Raw genomic sequence first — 21,170 nt, forward strand, 5'->3', positions numbered from 1 at the left:
AGGGTGTGAATAGATACCAAACTAGTTTCCTTTTTTTTCTTCCCATCCTGGTATGTCACCACTACCTAGGTTTCTTCCTAATTACATGACACTTTAAGTACTTATGTTGCTGTTTACAAAAATATTAATAGGAGTTATAAATGAATGTATCAGCATGAAAACATCAGCTAAAATTCTACAGTTTAATCATGAACATAATAAACACATAAAAGTATTTATATAGAATTTAAGACCAGAACACAGAAGGAGGTTGTCATTTAATATTTAGCCACATCCTACAGCATAGAAAAACATGCCATATCCACACAGACAAGAGGAAACTGTTAAATATCTGAATAATCAGATTCATAAACATTCACACCGTACCTGCACAGAGAACACCTGAAGAAAGTGTTTGTTCTACATGAGGTTTAAGTAGAAACACACCTGCTGTCACTCAGCATCTAATCACAGCCGCTGGGTCACAGCAATCATGAAGAGTCTTCACCAACACAAACACAGCAATGACTCCAGACTCCAGTGGGCTCTCTCAACTCCTTGGTCTACTGTCAGAAACACTTGAGCTCATCCAGCAGGATGCATGTTTCAACATCCTGCTAATAGCACCATCTTCTGGCAGCCAACAAAACGTTTATTGTATGATGTTAGAATTAACCTGAACTGCACTTTACTGCACTTCTTTATCCAGAGTTTTTACACTTTGACTTGAAGTACTTTAACAAGTATAACTTCTACATGGGGCAGAAAAGTGTTGATTTACTGCCAAATACTAGTAAATACCTCACATTGTTTCCATTTTTAATTAATTTATTCACTGCACTATAATGAAAACCTATGAAAGCACCTGATGATCTCGTTGGCATTTATTGGTCCAACATGATCACATAGTGTGTGTAAACATCAGCTGGAATCGTTCAGTTTAATCACAAACAAAGTTGTAAAGATTTGAGGAGTTTATGGACTTCTGAAAAAAAGACATTCATCATTTCAAGCTTGGTTTTTAAAAAAGGAGTTCTTGTAGACATTTTGTAACGATGATGAAGCATGCATATAAATGTTGTCAGCATAGTTTAAAACAGTGGTTTCCAGCCTTATCTTCCTGGAAGAGCCCTTTCATGCAACTACTAAAAAGCCATGGACCCCCTGACCCTCCCTGTACTGAATTCATGATTGATTTTATGCTTTCATGAGCTAGCATTTTAACACAAATGATGCATTTTGGCAGAGTCCTGTTCTTGGATAAAACCACAAGTTGAAATAAAACTTCTGCTTGTTTTATAAGAATAAAGACGTTCTTCAAAGTTATTTATTCAAACCAGGAAGTTACAGCTCACAGACAAAGAGTGCATCACACATCAGATAAAATAAACAAGAGGATCCTTTATGGCAGCACCACAGAAGCATCCACAAGACACTTTAGAGACGGTCCCTTACTGCCACCTGCTGCTAATAACAACGTACAGCAGCAGCAAAGCATCAGATATCACATGAGATATTCTAGAAATAATCTTCATTATTACTGCTCATATCCTATAAAAGAAGATTCACCAATGTGTGGCATCATCAGGTCATCAGGTGACTTATTAATCTGTTATAGACACAATAATAAATCATTCTATATGTTACATTTATAACAATACTGACATTAAAAACATGATTGTGTTTTCACACATGTAGCTGATGAACAGCATAGCACTGAAAACAGATGTTATATGTGTTTAATATTTGTATATGTACATCAGAGACAAAGATGGATGATGTCAGACCATCAGAAGATAATTTACTCAGATAAATATAATAAAAACTGGTCTGAATGAGACCATATAACAAAAGAGAGTCAAAGTTATTTTCCAACAATCAGCTCTGACGTGTGAAGGGAATCTATGTTGTGATACAAACACACCTGTTGTCATTATATGATGTTGTGGTCACACAGTGTAGCTGAACAATACAGATAACTTCTCAGAATGATTTAAATATCATATTTCACCACATAACACATGTTCAGACAGAAATAAAGAAGACAGAATAGAAATCCTTCCTCTAACAGAGAACTTGACATCTTCCTCGTCTTCTTTGTGGCTCATGAAGCTTGAATGTGGACCACCCTGCTGACATAATCTGCTTCTTCTACGTCCTGTGGAAATGAAACAGCACAGAGAGGTGTTGGTGCTCTGCAGGGAATTTATTGCAGCTCAAACTGTTTCCCAACAGGAGCTTTATACATGTTTATATATGCAGCTTACCTTCTCTGGTTTGTTGGAGAATCTTGATCTAATCCAGCTGAAAGAAAAAGACATGAGACAGATGTTAAACTCTGACATTTAAAAGAGACCAACTGGTTTCCAGCTGCAAAGTCTCATATCATAGAACAGTTTGTCTCATCATTCAAAGATGGCGGTTGTACTGTAGAGCATTACAATTAGCAGGATCTTCACTGTAAAGTAGACAACAGCCCCAAACTCCTGAATGTCTGTAAAGAGACAGAGTCACCTTCTCCTTAGTGGAAAATGTTCTGCTTCAAAACATCATTAACTTTAATTCCTACTGATTGCAGACAAGTCAAATCTAAACTGATGTCCTGATTAAACTCTGATGTAATAAACCACAAACTAAACTAGTAAAGAAATTCTTCATAAACTGAATTAAATGTGTAACATGAAACATCAAAAGTTAAACTGACTCAGCTGAAATGTTTTCAGATGTTTTTACATGACTGAGTTCTCACACCTCAGAATAATTAACTAAACAGTTATAGTTGGATCTTTTACTTTGAATTAATGACTTACATGATAACAAAACCCAAATATGTAAAAATAATTAGAAAAGAAAAACTACAACATGACATGAATCAGTTCAGTTCTGCTTTTACCTTCATTTTTAAAATGAAACCATGATGACGTCTGAATCCCGAGAATATTTGCAGCCACACAGAAGTAACTTTCTATATCAGCCATGTTGGTGATGTTAACTGTGTAAACCGTCCCTCAGACACATTAACGGTTTCCTCTGTTCAACAAAACTGAAACAGCCATGACTGAGACTGCAGTAAATTAACTGTTTACCTTTAATATTAAGACGGATTTCTTGGGACTTCTGCTTTCCCAGTTTATTTGCAGCCACACAGTAATAAACTCCTCCATCCGTTGCATTGAAGCTGTGAACCGGTCCCTCAGACACATTAACGGGTCCCTCTGTGCTGATCTTGAACCAGGTGAAGCTGCTGACGGGAGGCTTGGCTCTGCTGGAGCAGCTCAGCTTCACCCAGCTACCTGCTGACACCAAACCTGATGGACTGATGGATGCTGAGGTGTCTTTAGGAGCATCTGAGGAAAATGTGACACACATGAACTTTATTGATCAGAAGCAGCTGAACCATGATGTGCTGACAGGATCACTTACATGAAACATTGAGAGTCTCTTCTGTCTCTGATGTCTTCACATGTTTTCCTCCATCCACAGGATATCTGGCAGAACATGTGATGGTGTATCCATCATGTGTGTGTGACAGAGTGATGTTCTGCTCGATTTTAGTTGTAAAGGTTCCATCTGTGTTTTCCTCTGTTTGTTTGTGAGAGTCTTGTTGGAGATTCCAGGTGAGTTCAGGAGGGGAGTGTGGACAGGGAGTGAAAGCTGAGCAGGTTATAGTGACAGACTCCTTCTCCTTCAGGTCCTTCACATCACCTGATATTTCTATTCTGGGTCTCTGAGGAGAATCTGGGTTTTCATAACAGACATTACACAGAAGCAAATCAGTGTTTGTTTTTGATTTAAATGAAGTTTATCAAGATGTGACTGAAGAGTTGACTTTCAGCTTTATTGTTTTACATCAGTTCATAATGTGTTATGGAGGAGGAAGAGCTCATGATTGAAAGCACATCATGTGTTAACCATGAGGGAGGCAGTGTGATGGTATGGACATGTATGGCTGTTAAAGAAAATGAATGACGTGGCTGTAGATAAATGTAGCAGGATGAACTCTTTCAGCTGGGTCATATTTTCTTCTATTGCTTCTCCTCACCACTAGGTGGTGGTGTAAGAAAGGTAAAGCAGAGAGAGTCAGATGTCTGACATAAATGATGATTTACTGTTACAGACATGTTGTTAAATAAAAACACTTGTTCTACATTTCAGTCTGTTTCATTCCAGCTGCTTTTTACTCACTGCAAACTAAACTGAGGGAGGACTGACTCTCAAACAGGCAGCAACTAAAAACAGCTGCAGTAAAGAATGAAACTCAACATTTTCTGAAGGTCAAGACACTTTTATCACATCATGTTTCTTTCTATTAAAATCCACCTGAAGTGAAAAACAGCCAAAGTTACAATAATATTAGGATTATTTAAACACTAAAACAATAAGCATCTTGTTTTATGCAAGGTAATAAAGATATCATGACTCAGCACTTCCTCCTCTCAAACGTCTGCAGAACAGTCTGTTCATACAATAAATACGGTTGTTGTGAAATCATGGTGAGATAATGCAGACGATGCTGAATGAGAAGAAATTTAAAATGTAAAACAAGTTTCTACAACTGATTTCTGTAACATGTGACCACACACTTTATAATCCTTTTATACTTTATATCTGAGGGTTGGTGAAGCCAAAGCTGTAACTTTTATTTCTCCTCTTATTAATAACATTTTGTAGTGATGGATAGAAAACTTTCTCACCTTTAACTCTTATTTGAAGACGATCACAAAGAGACGTTGCTTTGTACGGTTCGCTCTCAATTTGAAGAAGTATGTGTTTGTATGACTTGTGGTTAAATTAGAAAACAGAGTGGTGCAGTTTTTCTCATTCAGTTTTCCAATAATTTCCATTGGATAGACGTTATCTGTTCTACTACTGTTGAAAATGACATTTTCCTTCTTTCCAAAGTTCGATTCATTTTTCATCCAAATTCCAAAGATCTCTGCCTGGCTGTCAAACTTGTTGCCTGATGGAGTAAAGCTACATGGGATTTGCAAACAAGATCCACTCAGTGCTTCCATCTCCTTTGGTGTTGTGATAGAGAGGAACGATATTTCATCACAATCAGCCAAAACACCTGTAAAACCAAATTAATGATGAACATAATGTGGAGTAAAATCTGCCAGAAGAGAAACTTCATGATCCACAAACTCAGCTGCTGCATGTTACAAGTAGAGTTCAAACAATATCAGTATTTTAAAGTGGAAATAATTCCAGTTATGTCTCCAAATTAAATAAAAGAACAAACATCTGACCTGAAAGAAAGAAGACACTCAGTAACATGTTGACAATGACAAAATTCCCACAATACTCCTTCATCTCTCAGACTGAAGACAAGCTGGAAAAGCAACTTGTTCAATTTCAGTTTTAATTAAAGAAAAAGATGTTTAAACATCTAATGAACGTCTGTAGTTTGTAGTAGAATTCATAAAATGTTAAAAAATCACAAAAATGTCAAACTAAAGAATAAAAAATGAAGCTCAGTAACACTTTTCTTATTAAATGAATCAGCAGCTGAAACAGAGAAACAATGTTGTTTTAAAATCAGCAGATTTTTTCATTTCAGTGGATCAGCATCAAACTACCGGCCTCTCTGTTTAAAAGCAAATGTCATGTAAAAACTGGTTTGACTCTAGACGTCTTCATCCTTCCTGCTTCCAGCGTGAGAAAGAGGAGCTCATCTGTTTGTTGCACCTTTTCAGTCTGTGACTGAATTATTTTAAAAGATGTTTGTTGTGCAGCTGATTCGCTGTTTCTGACTGACTGTTGAACAGCAGACTGAATATTTAAACATAAAAGAGAAAAAATGTTCATTTGTTTTCTTAGTTTGGTCAGATCTCTATCAGAAAAGTGCAAAAATGGAAACATGAAGGTTTCATGCTTTCTATAGTATGGTTGGAGACAGACTGATAGCACCTCTTCATAAAACTGTGGTCAAAATATTATCTGATCAAGGGAAAGAGGGCACATTTAAATACTTTGAGGAAGCTGCTGCAACAGCTCTGCAAGCTTCTCATGTGACTGCAATGTAATGAACATCTTTCTGCAGCATTTTAATTAAAACTACAAGATAACTATTATTTATATTTTAAGTTAAAAAGTGGAGTTATTGGTGGTGTAACTGCAGAACAATCACATTCAGGTGTTAAAATTAACTGAAAATTATTCATGATCATCATCATATTGATTGTCTAACTGTTGTAATAATATTTTATCAGTTTGTCAAGTTCTGTCCAGCATGTTGACCAGTTAATCTAATTCAGGTTTGCTGCAGCAGGAAACATTTAAAACCTGCAGGTTTGCAGCCCTCGAGGACCAACTTTTTCCATCCCTGATGTAGAAATATATCTAATTTTAAATAAAAGTTCTTATCTGACACCAGGAGCTGGCAGAGTAAGTTTGCACAATTGTGTCCAACAAGTTCCAGTTACACAGAATTTAGTTTTATGGTACAGACAACTAAAATGTGATGTTCACACATGTGTAACCCTGGTTAAAGAAGATAAAGTAAAAATAAAAAGCAGTCATTAGTAGAAACGTACCCTACATAATGTATGCTGAAGTTATTTTAAGCTGGTTTTTTCCGCCAGACAGTAGAAACAGCAGGTTAACAATAGAGCTCTTTATTACAGCTGTTTCTGTTTAATTACTTTCAGATAAAGATCATTTATGTTGTTCTCAAAGCCGATGAAAACATGGAAATAAAACAGTAAAAGCATCTTTTTCACCTCTGTAAGTAGAGTTATCAACCAGACTGATATCACCAAAAACAAAGCAGGCACCATCATCACTGTTGGGATTTTTTAGGTACTGGAACAAGGCAGGATGTTTGTCACATCACAAGAACTTTTTCTGGTGTTGAAAAATGCTGAAGAATCCAACTTTGTTCTGAGCCAGTTTTCAGAACCAGCTATTGATATGTCCAGCAGTTTGTTTTTTTTTATACATAAATACACATACACACATAGATGTGAGTGTGTTTGTGAGTATTAAATGTGTGTATTGCATACATTTCTGTTTCAGGTGAAATGACACATTAATGAAACTGTTAAAGTTGAAAAAGCTTGTTTTGTGTAACTAACATGTTAATGAGCGGGAATAACTCTGTCCTCGTAATGCTTATGTGTTGTGGAAGAAAAATATCACATTGTTTCAATGAAAAGATGAATTTTATTAAAAATCTTCTGCATAAGGAGTTTTTCAAGTTTTCAGAACCTGCTGCTGATACCTGCAGTCTTGTTCCTTTTCAGTCGCTCCAGCTGCTTCTTCACCTGACTGCAGGAAGCAGACAGGCTGGACGGGGAAGCTGTCAAGGGGTGTTGTATGGATCCAAGGAGTGAAGCTTACGGAGAATGATAAAGAACAGTTTATTAAATGTGCAGAGGAGATTGCAGGGTTTGCTGAACGGACGGGCTGGAGCGGGCAGACAGGACTTTCCGGGATGCAGGCGAGGTACGGACGGGTTCTTGGGAGAGAGATGTCAACAGGTTAGTATCAGTAAGACACGACAGAATCAGATAACGTGCACGACTGGTTACCACGATGAGTAGTATAATCCAGCGATGACTGGATGTCCGTGTGGTGGTTATATGGAGGTGAGGTGATGATCTGATGTCCTTCAGCTGCGCCGTCCTAACAGCGGTGTCAATTGGCGGTCCGAATATGGGCAACAGGAAGCACTGATTGCAGATGAGCATGGGCCATGACAGAAGCAGAGGATGTCTCAGGGTGTCCTGGTGTGGAGGGAGATGAGGCTGTGTTTAGGTCCATGACTGAGCTGCAGGGTGACAGGAAAGCTGTGGGTTTGTGGAGGGTGTGTGTTCTGTTTGACTGGAGACAAGGGGGGTGTAGCTGAACATTTATCTGAACATAGCACTCAAATTGAAGCTAGTCTCAAATTTATTTGTGAGTACTGACATTTTCAGACATTATCTTGAGCTGAAGCCTGTCTCAGATACGAATGAGAAGCAGAGTACACACCACACAGTCCATCACAGGAGTGTTTTCACTCTACAAGTGTAACAAAACACAAGGTGCTGTGGGAGGATGGGTGTGATGATAAGAGTATCAGAGAGAAGTGTGAACAATTTATCTGATAGTCGTGTAAAAACTATAAGTGAACAGAGAAAGTTGGTCAGTTGAGCTCATATGCAAGCGTTGCTGTTTCCTTCTATCATGAGAACTTTTAATATTTTAAAATTTTTTTTTAAATATTTCAGAAAAACACCTGACAAAACAAAAACAAGCCATACTAAAACACATCCTTTTTCATATTTCATGTCTAAATATTCAGAGGATCAATGACAGTGAAGCATGAAAAATGAAACATTTACAAAATGATGCAATAATTCACACTAATGAGCTGAAGATGCTGCAGTGAGGTGATTTCCTCTTTACGTGGGTGGAGCAGGACGGATGAAGACAGATTAAAATCAGATTTCTCTGGACTTTCACACGATTTTTTGCTTTTTAAAGAGAAGTTGGTTATTTGTGCTGCTGCTCATCAACAGAGAATCTACTAGTTATTTGTTCCTAAAACTATACAACTTCGACTTGGTAAGAAAACATCACACAGAAATTTTTTTTGAGATTTTTAACCTGATATTTGTGTATTATTCTCATTCTGCAGAACAATAATTTATTTTATTAGAGTCTGTTTGGTTTCATCTCAGTTAAACGTTGCAGAAGTTCTTAGTTACTAACAAGGTAAACGCTGCTAAATGGTAAATTTCTCAATATTTAAAATGAAATTAAAGAAGAAGAAGCAAAATTCTGTATTTGATATTTTCTAATAAAACACTTAATGAGGACATTTGTTCATTTTCTTTTTTCAGCCCCAACACAAGAGATGAAGGAGGAATGTGGGAGTTTCATGGCGGCCCTGTCTGTGAACGTGGTGACAGTCAACATGTTACTGAGTGTCTTCTTTCTTTCAGGTGAGATGTTTGTTCCTCACTTTCATTTATAGACAATATTTCAGTTATTTCTATTTTAACATGCCAATATTGTTTAAATTTTCCACCTGATATTATGTTCATCATTAATCTGGTTTGATAGGTGTTTTTGCTAATTGTAATAAGAACCCTAATCTCTTAATCACTGCACCAAAGCAGATGGAAGCACTGAGTGGATCTTGTTTGCAAATCCCATGTAGTTTTAGACATAAACCAGGAGAAAAGTTTGATGGCAGCAGAGAAACCTTTGGGTTGTGGATTAAAAGTGACCCAGATTATGTAAATAATCCATATAAAATTATTTTTAACAGCAGCAAGTCAGAAAATTCCTATCAAATGAAAATAATTGGAAACCTGAGTCAGAAAACCACTTTGTTTTATAATTTAAACTCACGTCAGTCAGAAAGGTTCTAGGCAGAGAGAAAAAAGACAGAGAGAGGTGTGCCTGCTGGAAATAGTAGAAATGAAAATCCACTGAAGATACTGAGACCTCAGATACAAACCCACCCTGGTAGTGGGGTAGATTGTAAATAAAGACCACCATGTATTTTACATTACTACTAGAAATCTGTTATATTCTTGCAGGGTTTTAAATTGGTGCCATTTGTAGTAATTAAAGATGGTATTTTATATAAAAGTCTGAGAACTGTAGCTCTAAAATTCAGCGAGTTACAGGTGCTAAACCAGAAAGTGTTACAACCATACCCGCTCTCCTTTACTTTCACTCTAGTGGAGGAGGAGACGGCAGCTGTTAGAAGAGGGATGAGTGACAGAAAGCAGAGATGAGGGGAACAGACAGTAAAACAGCAGCTACAGACCTAAAAACCATGCAGGGAAAGTATTAATGACATTGTAAGATCATGATGACGGCGTCTGCTTTGTTTTTGGTGATAACGGTCTTGTTGATAATTCTACTTACAGAAGTGAAAAAGATGCTTTTACTGTTTTATTTCATGTTGTTTTCATCAGCTTTGGGAACAATATAAATGATCTTTATCTGAAAGTAATTAAATAGAAACAGCTGTAATAAAGAGCTCTATTGTTAACCTGCTGTTTCTACTGTCTGGCTGAAAAAACCTGCTTAAAATAACTTCAGCATACATTATGTAGGGCACGTTTCTACTAATGACTGCTTTTTATTTTTACTTTATCTTCCTTTAACCAGGGTTACACATGTGTGGACATCACATTTTAGTTTTCTGTACCATAAAACTAAATTCTGTGTAACTGGAACTTGTTGTACACAATTGTGCAAACTTACTCTGCCAGCTCCTGGTGTCAGATAAGAACTTTTATTCAAAATTAGATATATTTCTACATCAGGGATGGAAAAAGTTGGTCCTCGAGGGCTGCAAACCTGCAGGTTTTAAATGTTTCCTGCTGCAGCAAACCTGAATTAGATTAACTGGTCAACATGCTGGACAGAACTTGACAAACTGATAAAATAATATTACAACAGTTAGACAATCAATATGATGATGATCATGAATAATTTTCAGTTAATTTTAGCACCTGAATGTGATTGTTCTGCACTTACACCACCAATAACTCCACTTTTTAACTTAAAATGTAATAATAGTTATCTTGTAGTTTTAATTAGGATGCTGCAGAAAGATGTTCATTATATTTGCAGTCACATGAGAAGCAGAGCTGTTGCAACGACTTCCTCAAAGTAACTTTCTATTTCCCTTGATCAGATAATATTTTGACCACAGTTTTATGAAGAGCTGCTATCAGTCTGTCTCCAACCATACTATAGAAAGCATGAAACCTTCATGTTTCCATTTGCAGGGTGATAACTGACTTCTCTTTTCTCAAAGAATACCTCTCTGCAATCTGCTTGCAAGAAAGTATCTTCCTTGTCCTCCACATCCTCTTCAGCATTGTCATGGATGGTTAAATGTCCCTCTGCAGTTTTTACAGATCAAACTCAGACTTATAAACACCATCCACACCAGATGGTGGTGCTGATGAGGTTAGCAACCAAAGTTGGTGTTAAACAGTTTTTATGAAGCCGTTTGATTTATTCAGCATGTTGATGTTGTTACAGCTGTTAACCTTGTTGACCAGGTTTAATTATCCAGTTTGATGTGCTGATGTTTATGAATGTTTTGCTGTGTAACTGCAGAACAATCACATTCAGGTGTTAAAATGAACTGATAATAATTCATCATGATCACAATGAACATTTTTTCTCTTTTATCTTTAAATGTTCAGTCTGCTGTTCAACAGTCAGTCAGAAACAGTGAATCAGCTGCACAACAAACATCTTTTAAAATAATTCAGTCACAGATAAGATCCAACAAACAGATGAGCAGGAAGGATGAAGACGTCTAGAGTCAAACCAGTTTTTACATGACATTTGCTTTTAAACAGAGAGGCCGGTAGTTTGATGCTGATCCACTGAAATGAAAAAATCAGCTGATTTTAAAACAACATTGTTTCTCTGTTTCAGCTGCTGATTCATTTGGTGAGAAAAGTTTTTCTGAGCTTCATTTTTTATTCTTTAGTTTGACATTTTTGTGATTTTTTAACATTTTATGAATTCTACTACAAACTACAGACGTTCATTAGATGTTTAAACATCTTTTTCTTTAATTAAAACTGAAATTGAACAAGTTGCTTTTCCAGCTTGTTTTCAGTCTGAGAGATGAAGGAGTATTGTGGGAATTTTATGATCGTCAACATGTTACTGAGTGTCTTCTTTCTTTCAGGTCAGATGTTTGTTTTTTACTTTCATTTGGAGACATAACTGGAATTATTTCTACTTTAAAATACTGATATTGTTTAAACTCTACTTGTAACATGCAGCAGCTGAGTTTGTGGATCATGAAGTTTCTCTTCAGGCTGATTTTACTCCACATTATGTTCATCATTAATCTGGTTTTACAGGTGTTTTGGCTGATTGTGGGACAACATCACACCTCTCCATCACAACACCAAAGGAGATGGAAGCACTGAGTGGATCTTGTTTGCGAATCCCATGTAGCTTTAATCCATCAGGCAACGGATTTGACAACCAGACAGAGATCTTTGGAATTTGGATGAAAAATGAACCGAAATTTGGAAATAAGGAAAATGTCATTTTCAACAGTAGTAAAACAGATAACGTCTATCCAATGGAAATTATTGGAAAACTGAATGAGAAAAACTGCACCACTCTGTTTTCTAATTTAACCACAAGTCATACAAACACATACTTCTTCAGAATTGAGAGCAAACCGTACAAAGCAACGTCTCGTTGTGATCATCTTCAAATAAGAGTTAAAGGTGAGAAAGTTTTCTATCCATCACTACAAAATGTTATTAATAAGAGGAGAAATAAAAGTTACAGCTTTGACTCCACCAACCCTCAGATATAAACTATAAAAGGATTATAAAGTGTGTGGTCACATGTTACAGAAATCAGTCGTAGAAACTTGTTTTACATTTTAAATTTCTTCTCATTCAGCATCGTCTGCATTATCTCACCGATAGTATTCCATCACCGAAAAAGATGGAAGCACTGAGTGGATGTTGTTTACATATCCCATGTAACTTTAGTGTTAAATCAGGAGCAGGATTTGACAACATAAAAACTATCATTGGAGTTTGGATTAAAACAGATGAAAGGTTTGCCACATTTCCAGACAATGTTGTCTTCAATAGCAGCAATCCATACAACATCTATCCAATGAATATCACTGGAAACTTGAGGCAGAAAAACTGCTCCACTCTGTTTTCTAATATAAACACAAGTCATGCAGACACATACTTCTTCAGAATTGAGAACGGAGCGTTCAGAGCAACAGCTCTTTGTAATGATAGTCAAATAAGCGTAGAAGGTAAGACAGTTTTCCATCAGTTCAATATATTGTTGGTAAAAATAACATTCAAATGTGACACATTTTCAATGTTTCAAAATCTGCATTGATAAAACACATAGTTTTTACTGTAATATCTAGTGAATTTTACTTTGTGAAAACCCAGATTCTCCTCAGAAACCCAGAATAGAAATCTCAGGTGATGTGAAGGACCTGAAGGAGAAGGAGTCTGTCACTATAACCTGCTCAGCTTTCACTCCCTGTCCACACTCCCCTCCTGAACTCACCTGGAATCTCCAACAAGACTCTCACAGACAAACAGAGGAAAACACAGATGGAACCTTTACAACTAAAATCCAGCAGAACATCACTCTGTCACACACACATGATGGATACACCATCACATGTTCTGCCAGATATCCTGTGGATGGAGGAAAACGTGTGAACACATCAGAGACAGAAGAGACTCTCAGTGTTTCATGTAAGTGATCCTGTCAGCACATCATGGTTCAGCTGCTTCTGATCAATAAAGTTCATGTGTGTCACATTTTCCTCAGATGCTCCTAAAGACACCTCAGCATCCATCAGTCCATCAGGTTTGGTGTCAGCAGGTAGCTGGGTGAAGCTGAACTGCTCCAGCAGAGCCAAGCCTCCCGTCAGCAGCTTCACCTGGTTCAAGATCAGCACAGAGGGACCCGTTAATGTGTCTGAGGGACCGGTTCACAGCTTCAATGCAACGGATGGAGGAATTTATTACTGTGTGGCTGCAAATAAACTGGGAAACCAGACGTCCCAAGAAATCCGTCTTAATATTAAAGGTAAACAGTTTACTGCACTCATATCATTTAGAGCTGCAGTCCCAGTAATGGATGTTTTCTTTTTACCTTTTGTTTATGTTGTGGAGGTTTGTCAGATGGAAATACTGCTGTACCCTGGGAGGCTGTTCTTGGTGGAATAATTGGGATTCTTCTCCTCGTTGTGTGTGGTTGGTGAGTATGGCATGAGCAACCAACAGGACTGGTTGTAATTATAACTTCACCAACATCTAAAAGAGATTTTCTTGTTGGTTTAACTTGTTGTGAAACAGACACTAACTTTAATTCTGGTTTGTTGTTGATCATTTTTCTCACAGTGTTTATTGGAGGAAAACAAAGGCGACAAATTCAAATGAACATCAGCTCCAGGTGGGAAAATATTGAACTTTATTGTAGAGAATTACACTCTGAACATGATACAATATATTTAGGCTACAAAGCTTTGGATGCAGAGACTTTCTTTGAATTTAGATTTATTTAAAACATTTTATGATAAGAAAGGATCTAATGAGAAAAACAAAGAAAAAAGCAAAATATGGATTCATTTTTTTTAAGTTCTAATTGAAAAAACATTAATAGTATTCAATAATACTTTAAGAGCACCTTAGAGAGGCAGAGTCTCTCAGAGGAAAAGATTGGAAGAGGTTCTGCAAAAGTTTGTGTAAAAGCTACTAAAAGCACAAATCCATCCCATTGCAGGAATATTTCACCAGAAACTCTATGAAAGAATAGAAGGCTGAATCTACACCGTATAAGTTCACATCCCTTCATATGCGTTGGTGGGCGTGGTTTTCTATGCCTGTAAGGCAAGGACCCATCTGTTTGCATCTGGAGGGAGGGGCTGTGGGGTTTTTAAAATTTTCTCATGATGTAGATAACCTCTCAATGTCATGAAAAAGATAACCTGGTTTTACCCTGTAGGGGGCGTTATGAGTCATTTTTACCCACAAAATCCTGTTTTTAAAAAAAACTACAAAAATACTAATTTTATGAACAGTATGTGAGTTTCATCACAATTAGGTAATATTGTGTTGTTTACAGCAACAAAAAAAAAAAAAAAAAACACATTTTGGGTGCATTACCCCTTTAATTAAAAATCTGAATTTTTAATGCCTCCAAACATGGGAAAGATAATTGAACTAAAATTTAACAGCTGAGAATCATGTTTGAGTTAATCAGGTTAACTTTGGTACCAGATCAATGATTTCATTAAGTAGTTAAAGAGAAAGAGGCAGAGAAGCGGTGCAGAGTTCAGCAATTTGCAAATATTAGGATTATAAGTTAAATAATGTATAAACAAACAATTTAAATGATATTTTGATGAGACTCGTTGGTGATTTACATAACATTTTTATTTAGTTGATATTTAGATAAAAATCTAAATATCAATTACTTCCAACCCTTAATATACTTTTTTTCTTCTTCTTTATTTCAAATTAAAAATTTAAAACAAAGTAAATACTTGTTACAAAAAAAAAAAAAGCTTTCAAAGTTCGAAAAGGTTTTGGAAGAAGTTGGTACTACACACAATAAATCATAATATATAATATACATAGCTTTCAACAGATATTATTATTATCTTCATATCCTTTAATTATCTCATCTTTTATCTTTTGAACATTATGTTCATGTTATGTTCATGTTTTACAGAATGAAACAAGCAAAGAGAAGGCTGTTCAAGAACCGAGAAGGAAATCAGAACAAGCAGAAGAAGAAAACATCCATTATGGAGAGATTAAATTCTCCATGCGAACACCGGATCCGTCCTCTGCATTGGTGCAAGACAGAAAAGACCTGGAAACGGTGTATGCACAGGTTAAAGCATCTGGGCCGCCAACCAGTTTAAGAGAAATGGTCGATGATCCAAAAGGTCTTTATGCTCAAGTGAAGAAAAATTAGGTTTTGTTTTGCTTGTTTTGGATTCAAAATAAACATGTTCAATATTTCACTTCTACCAAAGTCTTATTGGACATAAAGGACACTGGGACGCTGTTTAGTTCCTCAAAAGGAAACTTTTAACCTCCAACCTTGCAGCTTTTTTTGTTGTGTGTGCTGACCACACACATCTGCTGTCATGTGATTTTGTTATGTGGAGCTCACATTGATTGTAAATAGAGGTCTCACATCTAACAGGAAACCTTTCCACCTGCTACCACAAACACTTCTCTGCACACATTTTTTACATATTTTCTACTTTGAATTTCAAATGTATTTAAATAAATGTCCTAAGAACTTCTTTTTGTTTCTTGAAACAACTCCCCTCTTTTCTAAAAGGGTTCTTCAGTTCTAAACTGACTGGTGAGGAGTACCAGGGTTATAAGCTGGAATATCTGGTTATTGGTTATTCACGCTTGAGAGTCACATGACCAACCATCCTGTAAGTTGTTTACCTGCTTGACCAACATGTGATGAGTCCTGGTCACAAGACTCCAGGTGTGAATGGTTTTGAAACTGCCTGAGAATGAGAGTCGTGGCTGCACTCAAGGTATTGAACAGATGAACTTGAGGCCACCTCCCCTGTTTAATGTTGGGTTTTTCCCATTTAACATAGATGGCTTCTTTCAGTCCTATCTCAATCCATCTGTCTTTCCTGTCCAAAAAGGGCATGCTACTGTCCTCAGTTGAGTGTCCCTTGTCTGTAAAGACACACTACAGAACTTATCTTGACCCTTGTCTTATCTCTTGTTCTGTGTCTTGTTTCTTTCTTTTCCTCTCTTCCTCTGATAACGTCTTCTTTCATTTCTTCGCAGAATCAGCCACAATGCACATTCAAAATAGCTGGTGTGTTTATTTCTGTTGGCTAGTGTAGTGTCTGATTCTCAGCATTTCATAATTAGAATTAAATAAAATTGGATAGATTAGGATTCTATTTGGTAGCAGCTGTAAAGCAGACTGCTGTTTGCTAAGAGTAGTGAAGTTTAGATTCCATGTGTGGACAGGCTTATAAGTTCCTAGTAGTATCTAAGCATAGCATTATGTAAGACACATTTAGAATTTTCTCCATATAAGGGTCTGTCTCCAGGCTGACTGGACATTACAACTTAGCAAAATTCACACAGCTAAGGATGTAAACATAAAATTTGAAGAAGCACATGAGCATCATAGAGTGTAACATTATATGTTTATAGCCTCAGCAGCTCTGACGATTGGGTCCAGATGGGCTCAGGAACGTTCTTTGTCTGAGAAAGCATATATAAAGCACTGATGTACGTGGTCAGTTGGGTTTTCTAAAGACTAGCTGGCATATATGTTTAAGATGTCACTATTTGTTATAAAACCATCTTTTTTTATTATATATCAAGCTGGCGTTCAACAAAATGCATTGAAAAGTAAGTGATACATATTTGTCAAGTGTATTAAAAATAAGATGAAAACAGTGATTAACAGTAATTCAAGCATACAGAAGCTTCCTCATCCATATCCATGACTGTTGATGAACTCAGTAAAACCGTAGCTATGAGACAAAACATGTATGACTGGTGACAGGAACCATCTGGTTGACCTCCTTGTTCATGACACTATCAGTCCAACCATAGAAATTTGAACACAAATCCACATCCTCTTGTCCAAAATTAACCTAACATGCATGTAAACAGAAAGGCTTCCACTGAATCAGGAAGTTTCTTGCTGTGAAGAAACAGTGCTAACCACCAAACCAACCTGCAACAAACTTTTGAATTCAGTTTGTTCAATTCAAAGTGTTTCATGTTGAAACAACTAAAAGTAAAAGCAAAAAAAAGAGATCAGTAGATTGTTTAACTGCTGATTATCATCTTAGCTGCGTATCTTTAGCTTCATAGCATAACTGAAATGAAACAAAAGTCACATTTTGACCATTTTGTGACATTTGCCGAACTCTATTCTCTTAACACTGCCGACCCAAAGTCACTGCTCATCACTGCTTGTTAAACTTTAGAACTTAAGCAGTTGTGCTATGAAGCGAACAATAAACTCTAATTTATCTCCTGGTATGTGCATGATTTGGATTTTGACTCTTCTTGTAAAAAAGATTCATTTTAGGTGATTATGATGGTTTTGAGTTAAATCAGGATTATTTACTTTAAACTCTCTTGAAACGCTGGAATCATGGTCTAAGGAAATAAAGTATATCATTAAAATATCTGCTGACACAACGAAGTGGGAGAGCGACTTTGTTTACAGGAACATCTCTTACATTTGTGTCTATTTTTAGCAGCTGATTTAAATGTGAACTGTTTTAGTACTCAATTTTTCTGTCATTGATCTGTTTTACTTGCTGCACCTTTAAAGTTTGTAAAGTTTATGACTTGTGCACATGTAAATTTATTTTGTGTTGAAATTAGCTGATAGTTGTGTGGTTTGTTTTTATATATTGATGTTGGTTTTATCCACATTTTAAATTTGCTGTGGTTTTTAACTCTCTAAGCCTAACACCAGCCATGTCTCCAGAAAGAGAACTTAAAGCTGTTACCACTTTCCACCACTAGATGACAGACACGTGAATTGGTCCTCAGTCAAGTTTGTACACGTAATACTGTCCACATCTATTCTTGTCCCCCTCAGAAAAAGCTGCCAACTGTGTCAATAACAGAGATGCCAGTAACGCGTTACAAAGTAACGCGTTACAGTAATCTGACTACATATTTTAAGAAAATATAATCTAACGCGTTAGGATGTCCTACAATGTAATCAAATTACCGTTACTCTTCATATTCGTCCTGCGTTACTTCGGCACTCCCCACTCCTTTCACATATGATTTGAAATCAAGCGCCGTGGACGAAAGTGTATTTATCTAACTCAACACACCTTCTCATTAACGGTGGTACAGAAATTTTATGTACTCGTAAGCATGCAGCTACCTTTCTTCGCTGAAACTTGACCTTTTTTAAATCGACAAACACAAATCATTCACTGCACATGACTTTAGAAAAAAATATGATATAGAAACTTATTACCCTGGTGCATGATGGGAGGTCCGCCTCTCCACTTCCCTCATCAGAACCTATTCCAAACCGAATTGATTTTTTTTTTTAATAAGTCCGTTACTATTTCATTATTTTCTCATGTGTAAACGTAAAACATAATGCAGATTTGTCTTATGCTTAACGAGAGATGTTGCTTTATTGTATTGTTATTCATTTGAATTAATGTATATGATGGTAGGGAAGAAGCACTGAATGATTTACAAAGTTAATAAGAGACTGACTATGTTCATAGAAGGTGAAAAACAATTAAAAGTTACAAGTTGCAAAACATTGTAAAGTCACCATTCGTAACTAATGCACTTTCAGTAAAGTATATGCGAAAAAAAATCGATTGTCATTTTTTTGTTTGGGGGGTTTTAACTAATAAAGTAACTAGTAATCTAACTTAGTTACTTCTAAACCTTAGTAATCAGTAAAGTAACTAGATTACTTTTTAAAGAAGTAATCAGTAATCAGTGGTCAGATTACTTTTTCAAGTAATCTGTGGCATCACTGGTCAATAATGAACATTTTATTAGTTCAGTTAAATGCTGATTAGGGGACTTTGTAGACTGGCAGCATACAGCTGTGTGTGAATGTTGGTCTACACAGAATAATGAGTGTTGGTGATTATTTAGGCATTTATGTGTGTGTGTATGTGCAGTATATGAGCTGGGGTGGTCTGGGTAACTCCTGGCCTGACTTTGTGCCCCAGTCCTGCTCTGGGTGAGGTGCTGGTTTTAAACTGATCTTAGAAGATACATAGCTTGAGCTTGAGCGGTTTTTGCTGTGATTGACTATCTGTCCACTCATGACCATGAAGTAGAATAAGTGAATATAGAAAATGGATGTGTGAAACTAAAACTGTGTCTGATAAAACGCATTTTGATGAAAATGAGTGATATGTAAATGAAGTGACACATGTCACCTTTGAGAAGGAAACTTGTCTTGACATGCTAATGAGCTCAAGATGCCCAACAAGTCAACATCCTCTTTCAAAGAAGAAGGAAGGATGAAAACGTCTGTAAGCTTTTAAAGACTTTTGCCTTCAGACAGAGAAGTTGGTTATCTGATCTGCTGCTGATCACCTAGAATCCACACATCACCTGCTTCTCAACCGTTTCTCTGTTGCAGGGCTGAAGGTAAAAAATAATCATTGTGATTTTATATGAAAAGTTTTTAACTTGTATCATATTTTCAACTAAATCTTTATTTTTTTGCTTATTTTTTTCCTGGCTTGACTAAATTATTCTCAAAGAAATTAGAGGTTTCTATTGCAACCCTGCAGATGTTGGAAGATTAAAACCTGCTTGTGCATGAAAACTTGCTGATTTGGTGAACATGTTTCTGTCCAGTTTCTCTTGAGTCTTAAAAATGAAGGAGGAATGTGGGAGTTTCATGGCGGCCCTGTCTGTGAACGTGGTGACAGTCAACATGTTACTGAGTGTCTTCTTTCTTTCAGGTGAGATGTTTGTTCCTCACTTTCATTTAGAGACATTAATAGAATAATTTACACTTTAAAATATGAATATTGTTTAAACATGCAGCAGCTGACTTTGTAGATCATGAAGTTTCTCTTCACGCAGATTTTACTCCACATTATGTTCATCATTAACCTGGTTTTACAGATGTTTTGGCTGAATGTGGGATGAAATCAGACCTCTCCATCACGACACCAAAGAAGATGGAAGCACTGAGTGGATCTTGTTTGCAAATCCCATGTAGCTTTACTCCATCAGGCGACGGGTTTAACAACCAGGCAGAGATCTTTGGAATTTGGATTAAAAGTGAATCGAACTTTGGAAAGAAGGAAAATGTCATTTTCAACAGTAGTAAAACAGATAACTTCTATCCAATGGAAATGATTGGAAAACTGAATGAGACAAACTGCACCACTCTGTTTTCTAATTTAACCACAAGTCATACAAACACATACTTCTTCAGAATTGAGAGCGAACCGTTCAAATCAATGTCTCTTTGTAAACATCTTCAAATAAGAGTTAAAGGTGAGAAAGTTTTCTATCCATCACTACAAAATGTTATTAATAAGAGGAGAAATAAAAGTTACAGCTTTGGCTCCACCAACCCTCAGATATAAACTATAAAAGGATTATAAAGTGTGTGGTCACATGTTACAGAAATCAGTCGTAGAAACTTGTTTTACATTTTAAATTTCTTCTCATTCAGCATCGTCTGTATTATCTCACCATGATTTCACAACAACCGTATTTATTGTATGAACAGACTGTTCTGCAGACGTTTAAGAGGAGGAAGTGCTGAGTCATGATATCTTTATGACCTTGCATAAAACAAGATGCTTATTGTTTTAGAATTTAAATAATCCTAATATTATTGTAACTTTGGTTGTTTTTCACCTCAGGTGGATTTTAATAGAAAGAAACATGATGTGATAAAAGTGTCTTGACCTTCAGAAAATGTTGAGTTTCCTTCTTTACTGCAGCTGTTTTTAGTTGCTGCCTGTTTGAGAGTCAGTCCTCCCTCAGTTTAGTTTGCAGTGAGTAAAAAGCAGCTGGAATGAAACAGGCTGAAATATAGAACAAGTGTTTTTATTTAACAACATGTCTGTAACAGTAAATCATCATGTAAGTCAGACATCTGACTCTCTCTGCTTTACCTTTCTTACACCACCACCTAGTGGTGAGGAGAAGCAATAGAAGAAA

At 36.4% G+C, this 21,170-nt stretch overlaps 3 protein-coding genes across 6 annotated transcripts in view; 2 read left to right on the forward strand and 1 right to left on the reverse strand.

Annotated features, from left to right (window-relative positions):
• LOC121628621 (V-set and immunoglobulin domain-containing protein 2-like) overlaps positions 1 to 3,395 on the reverse strand; it is a 38,989-nt gene extending 35,594 nt beyond the window's left edge. The window contains exon 1 of the mRNA XM_041967749.1: positions 3,066 to 3,395. Within this exon, the coding sequence (XP_041823683.1) occupies positions 3,066 to 3,348 (283 nt within the window). The 5' untranslated portion in view covers positions 3,349 to 3,395. The remainder of the gene's footprint in view (positions 1 to 3,065) is intronic.
• Positions 1 to 21,170, forward strand: part of LOC121628601 — a 285,114-nt gene that overhangs the window by 208,474 nt on the left and 55,470 nt on the right. The window lies entirely within an intron of this gene.
• Positions 8,454 to 15,731, forward strand: LOC121628603 (sialic acid-binding Ig-like lectin 10). Of its 3 annotated transcripts, XM_041967725.1 has the most exons (8): positions 8,454 to 8,529; positions 8,808 to 8,909; positions 11,820 to 12,197; positions 12,897 to 13,211; positions 13,288 to 13,548; positions 13,635 to 13,719; positions 13,863 to 13,914; positions 15,196 to 15,731. In XM_041967725.1, the coding sequence occupies exons 2-8, from the start codon at positions 8,822 to 8,824 to the stop codon at positions 15,442 to 15,444; spliced, it is 1,428 nt and encodes a 475-aa protein (XP_041823659.1). In that variant the 5' UTR covers positions 8,454 to 8,529; positions 8,808 to 8,821; the 3' UTR covers positions 15,445 to 15,731. The 3 variants fall into 3 exon arrangements, with proteins under 3 accessions (XP_041823659.1, XP_041823660.1, XP_041823661.1); XM_041967726.1 differs by lacking the exon at positions 8,454 to 8,529 and having other exon boundaries at positions 8,782 to 8,909; XM_041967727.1 differs by lacking the exons at positions 8,454 to 8,529; positions 8,808 to 8,909; positions 11,820 to 12,197 and adding an exon at positions 12,260 to 12,751.

The sequence above is a fragment of the Melanotaenia boesemani genome, chromosome 18 (assembly GCF_017639745.1).
Source record: "Melanotaenia boesemani isolate fMelBoe1 chromosome 18, fMelBoe1.pri, whole genome shotgun sequence".
NCBI classification, from domain to species: Eukaryota; Metazoa; Chordata; class Actinopteri; order Atheriniformes; family Melanotaeniidae; genus Melanotaenia; species Melanotaenia boesemani.

Excerpts from the sequence above, each read along its gene's own strand:
- LOC121628603 (XM_041967725.1), top strand. The coding sequence starts at position 8,822 with ATGAAGGAGGAATGTGGGAGTTTCATGGCGGCCCTGTCTGTGAACGTG. Across the intron at positions 13,720-13,862 it reads CTCCTCGTTGTGTGTGGTTG|TGTTTATTGGAGGAAAACAA; the intron begins GTGAGTATGGCA and ends TTTTTCTCACAG. Across the intron at positions 13,915-15,195 it reads CAAATGAACATCAGCTCCAG|AATGAAACAAGCAAAGAGAA; the intron begins GTGGGAAAATAT and ends CATGTTTTACAG.